This window comes from Octopus bimaculoides, chromosome 20 (genome assembly GCF_001194135.2).
Source record: "Octopus bimaculoides isolate UCB-OBI-ISO-001 chromosome 20, ASM119413v2, whole genome shotgun sequence".
Taxonomy (NCBI): Eukaryota; Metazoa; Mollusca; class Cephalopoda; order Octopoda; family Octopodidae; genus Octopus; species Octopus bimaculoides.
This window is the reverse complement of record NC_069000.1, coordinates 18,407,448-18,413,239: the sequence shown is the minus strand read 5'-3', so window position 1 is coordinate 18,413,239 and position 5,792 is coordinate 18,407,448. Positions and strand designations below refer to the sequence as shown.

At 36.2% G+C, this 5,792-nt stretch overlaps 1 protein-coding gene across 1 annotated transcript in view; it reads right to left on the bottom strand.

Annotated features, from left to right (window-relative positions):
- The window catches only part of LOC106878367 (kinesin-related protein 1-like), a 58,118-nt gene that overhangs the window by 4,041 nt on the left and 48,285 nt on the right, over positions 1-5,792 (bottom strand). Inside the window, exons 13-17 of the mRNA XM_052975168.1 lie at positions 5,416-5,513; positions 3,710-3,807; positions 2,901-3,051; positions 1,830-1,896; positions 302-399 (exon numbers count right to left, since the gene is read on the bottom strand). Coding sequence (XP_052831128.1) covers positions 302-399; positions 1,830-1,896; positions 2,901-3,051; positions 3,710-3,807; positions 5,416-5,513 — 512 coding nt within the window. The remainder of the gene's footprint in view (positions 1-301; positions 400-1,829; positions 1,897-2,900; positions 3,052-3,709; positions 3,808-5,415; positions 5,514-5,792) is intronic.

The following is a 5,792-nucleotide window of genomic DNA, read 5'->3' as shown; positions in this document are numbered from 1 at the left end:
CCTTGTTTCTTTTTGTGTTCCTTTCTGTGGAAGAGCGTAGGCTCGAAATGTTAAAGACTTTTTCAATTCATGAGCATTATACTAATACATCTATTTGTTTTCTACACCACCTGTCTTCGTCAGTTGTTTTTCTGTGAATTCTCCCTATATATATATATATATATATGTATATATATATATATATATGTATATATATATATATGTATGTATATATATATATGTATATATATGAGTGTGTATGTGTGTATAATATACACATATGCATATAAGCATGTTTGTGTGCATGTGTTTTAGTTATTACCTTTTCTTCCCAAGTCTGTGTTGATTCGGCCAGCAGTCTTTGGTTTGCAGTGAGCTGTGACTGTAAACTATCCAGCTCCTTCCTCAGTTCTTCATCATCTGTGATAGAATACATAAACTGGATAACAGTGTGTTTTGAGGGGAAAGTAAATGTGGGCAATGTTAAAGGGTGACACAAGATAATGAAGTGCAGTGTTTCTCAAAAAAGGTGGACTCTATGGAAAATTCAGTGAGAGGGTGGTGAATTATTTTACTATGTTGCCACGTCCCATCATTAACCACCAGCTATTTATTGTCTGAAATGGGGACAAGTGTTTTAATGAACTTTGCAGGTGAAAAACATTTAAATGTTTGTTGGTGGACAAGTTATCACTAATCACACTTCTATTTCATTTCATTTTTATCGGTACAGTTTTGTTTTAATGTTATATAAGAAACTAACTTTAACTTAATTTTATCAAATGTCCATGAGTTGTATCAATGAAATATAAAGATGATAAAATGTGCATCTACTGATGATAGAAAAGAGAGAAAAATTAAATACCAATAATATGGAAAAGATTTTAACTAGATTTGAATATTCAACTCTGCATTACAGTAGAGATTTTTTAAAAAAGTAATACACTTTTGTAAATACAATACAGAATACTAAGCTTTAACTAAATTTGAACTTTTATACTTGTTGTGGCAAGAGTCACAACACCCCCTGTGGGAATAGACTGACCGAATGACTACAGATAGTAGTGGTCGGAATCAGAAGGAAGAGAGTAGGTGTTAATCACAAGAAGTTGAAAGGTGTTGTTTTGGTAGCTTGTTGGGTTGTTACCCTGCTTCACTATATGTTTATTGTCACTACACAGTTATAATGTAAAAAAGTATCATCATAACAATTGGTGATACAACAATTCTATGCTTCACATTAAATAATATTGAATTACTTGTGCTCTGAAAAGAAAAATGTGAACTTTTCTATTGTGAGTGAGTAGATAGGGAGGTAGGTATGTGAGTGTGCATGTGTACACTTTAGTAGTTGTTGTTGTTGTTGTTTAGCCATGGTCAACCCTGATTGAGTAGTCTTTGATCAAAGGCATTTCTATTGTGACTACCCATGTTTTTTTTTTTGAGGTATACTGAACCCAGGATCACATTACTCAAAGTACCCTTATTTCTTAAGATTGAGGGTGTGACTTCAGAGAGGTTTATTTTGTTTTGTTTTGCATCATAGTCAACCCTTACATCCTTAATACGCAAACAGCATTAATGAGCAAGAGTACAAGAAGCAGTTGTAGTAGCACTTTTCTCAACATACTCTATAACAACCACATAAAACATCACAAACAGTAATGAAAAAACTTTGATTAACAAGCTTGTTTTTAACCTGCACATTAAACGAATGATAGATTAGTTAACTGGTTAGATAACCAATAATAAAGAAGTGGAATTGAACCTGTGTGTGTGTTATTATTATTGGTATAATAACTGTCCCAAGACAAAACACAATTACATAAAAGATACTAATAAATCTTTACCTTGTGATGAATTAGAATTATTTAGACCGTTTCCTTCCAGGTATTTCTTTAATCGTTCATTCTCTTCCTGATTTAAGAAAGAACATAGACAATTTAAATATTCCTCAATAAATTAATGATTGTCAGCAGTTTCAATAATAAGGACTTTTTAAAGACAAATATAAGGAGAGGCATATACACCAGGCTCAAGAGTGTCTCCTCCATAAAAGTATCACCCAGGGTGGACTGCACCCCTCTGCCCTGCCTAGTTGTGCTACTAGTTAGATTGCAGTCTGGTACTATGTACATATTCAGGAATTAGATAGCTGATGATGATCAGAAATCAAACCAAATGAACCAAAGTATAGGTGTGAATAGTAAAAAGAAAATGATTTCATCCTGAAACAGGAAGTTAATTACTCAAAATATTACCATCTTACAGAAAAAAAAAGTATAGAAATGAATTAGTAGGACATTCTTAAGAATATCCTTGTTCTTTACATTTACCAAGAGCAGTGATTCCCAATGTGGGGCATACGAAAATTGTGGTGGGACGTGGGATCCAAAATGTTTTTCTTTTTCCTCCTTAGTAGGACATGGTAGTGTGAAGGTCTTTTTTTCACAGCAAACATACTTCACCTACACACACCTATTCAAATCAATTCCCCTTGGCTGGCCAAGTATATTGTGTGAAGACTGTTTGTTACAGTATAGCACTATTCTAATACCCAATTGTGGCTATTTCTTTAAGGAAAGTATATAATTATGAAATATTAAGAATAAAGTTGTTTTTTTCCTACCACCAGTGAGGCATACATTTTTCTGGAAAGTTATAGTGGATCCTGAGGGAAAATAGGTTGGAAAACACTGATCTAAACAGTCCACTTAGAGCCAAAATTATGTTAGAAGACACTTAAAAACTCAATAATAGACATTAATCACTGACAACCTCTTATGTCCCATCAGTTGGCTTGTGATATCAGAAATATGGAGCAATGTTTGCTGGAACTTTTCAGTACCTCAGATACTATAGTTCAGCCCTCAATCCTATGCTAAATATATATGGATATATATATATATATATATACATACCTTAAGTTCACGTATTAGTTTATCAATTGGGTTCTCGTTAACCACAGCCTTATTCTTTATCTGCTTTGCTCGATCAGCATAACGGAGTGTAGAGAGGGTCTCATCATAATTGATGTTGGCAGGCGACAGAGCAGCTATCATCACAGTTCGACTGTTGAAACAACAACAAAATCAGCAATAATAACAACAAAAAAAAAAATAATGAGAAAAGTGATGACAATTTCAACACAAACCATCAATGACAATGGCCCTCACAACAGCTAAGACCACTTGCCTGCAACACATCTCATTCTTCCTACTGTGCTTCTGTAAAACATAAAAACTATAACTTTTCTACATCTATATTAATACTAATAATTTGTTACCAACACACACACACATGTATATACACACACACATGTACATACACACACATAAATACCGAATAATGAGAACGAGTGCTCAACATCACATTGGTGGATAAAGATTCTTTATTTGTGTGTTAAGGCTACCATTGGTTTCATGTTAAGAAATACCACAATTTATCAAGCCTATCACTTGGAACATCAACATTCATCTCCATTTTGGTTTAATACACAAATAAAGTATACATACATACATACATACATACATATTTACACACACACACACTTTCTGTCTACCAAATCTACTCATGAGGCTTTAGTTGACTCAAGACTATAGCAGAAGGCACTCACCTAATGTGCCATACAGTGAGACTGGACCCTGAACCATGATTGGGAAGCAAACTTCTTACCATAGGGCCATGTTACTGTTATTTTAACAATGAAGATTAAGAAAAATAAAATTACCTGTTGCCACCCAAAGCATTTTTTAATAGTTTGGTAAGGACTGATTCCCTATATGGAACTACAACTTTCTTCTTGCCAGATGTTTGTTCTGCCAATGCCTGAAATAGTTTAATAAATTGGATTCATATTCCTTTATGAATATTGTTTTCAAATTTTGGTACAAGGCCAGTAATTTCAGGGAGGGGGTAAGTCAACTGCATTAACTATGGTGTTTAACTGGCACTTAATTTATTGACCCTGAAAGGGTGAAAGGCAAAGTCAACCTAGGCAGAATTTGAACTCAGAACATAAAGACAGATGAAATACTTCTAAGCATTTTACCCGGTGTACTAACAATTCTGCCAGCTCACTACCCTATATTCATCATCATCATTATCATCGTTTAATGTCTGCTTTCCATGCTGGCATGGGTTGGACGGTTTGACTGAGGACTGGTGAACCAGATGGCTGCACCAGGCTCCAATCTGATCTGGCAGAGTTTCTACAGCTGGATGCCCTTCCTAATGCCAACCACTCTGAGAGTGTAATGGGTGCTTTTACGTGCCACCAGCACGAGGGCCAGTCTGGTGGTACTGGCAATGGCCTCACTCAAATGGTGTTTTTTATGTGCCACCTACACAGGAGTCAGTCCAGCAGCACTGGCAACAACCTCGCTTGAAAGTTTTGTTCATGTGCCACCGGCACAAGTGCCAGTAAGGCGATGCTGGTAACGATCATGCTCAAATGATACTTTTTACATGCCACCGGCACTGGTTTCAAATTTTGGCCCAAGGCTAGTAATTTCAGGGAGTGGGGAAATCGATTGCATTGCCCCTAGTGTTCAAATGATACCTATTTTATTGATCCCGATAGGACAAAAGGTAAAATTGATCTCAGAAGAATTTTAACTCAAATTGTAAGGAGATGGACGAAATGCTGTTAAACATTTTGCCTGGCATGCAAACAATTCTGGCAGATTGTTGCCTTATATTTATGTAAGAATATTGAGATACGAAATGTAATAGTCTTTTAAATACTAAGGAGAGAGGAGAAATGGTTTGTATAGGCTGGTGGCTAGGGTTTTGTCATGATGAGTGATTAATCTTCTGACAGATACAATGGTAACCAATCTTAGGTGCATTCATAGTTATATTGTGGATGGTGGTTTCACACTTGAGTGAAATGGAACTAAGCAAAAAAAAAGTACTCAATGCTGTAACATAAAGTGGTAGTGGACTCTCCCGTTGTAAATGACAGATGAGGTTCCACAACTTCTTGTTGATCAACCTGCACAGATGAGTTGTTTATAGTGAACAAATGTGTGTGTGCAGTACTTGAGCTCATTCCCTTCATCAAATTAACATTACCTGTACAGGTGCACGGTGAATGGAAGTGTTTTGCTCAAGAGAACAATGCATTGCCTGGTCCAGATATCAAAACCACGATCTAGCAATTAGGTGTGCAACGTCCTAACCACTAGGCCACACACCCTCCTGAGTAAAATATCAACCACTGACTCTCTGGTTACTAGTTAACCACTTTATCAACTACAATTGATCATGTTACCAGCTAGATTGATAGGTAATAGCACAAAGGGTACAGTTTTACAGAGCAATTTGATAGTGGAATTATGAGTTCCTTACTGAAGTGTTGTATCATTAAGGAAACAAGAATACTGGGAATTGCTTGAAAGAAAAATAGACTCCATGGGTCACTCGGTCACTTACTGATATAACATTTCCAAGAACAGATAGAGACTTGTTAATATTGGCACCTTCACGCAACCGATCACCTGTTGCGCCAGTACTGTCCGCTCGTTCAGAACCTGCCAAAGGAAACAGACACCGTATGACAGCAAAGTATCATATGTGTGTGTGTGTGTGTGTGTGTGTGTGTGTGTGTGTGTGTACACGCACATATGCATGTGTGTGCACATTTGGGTATGTGTAGAAACATATATACATATATATAACAAAGAGAAACATATATATATACATATCATCATCATCATCATCATCGTTTAATGTCCGGTTTCCATGCTAGCATGGGTTGGACGATTTGACTGAGGACTGGTGAACCAGATGGCTGCACCAGGCTCCAATCT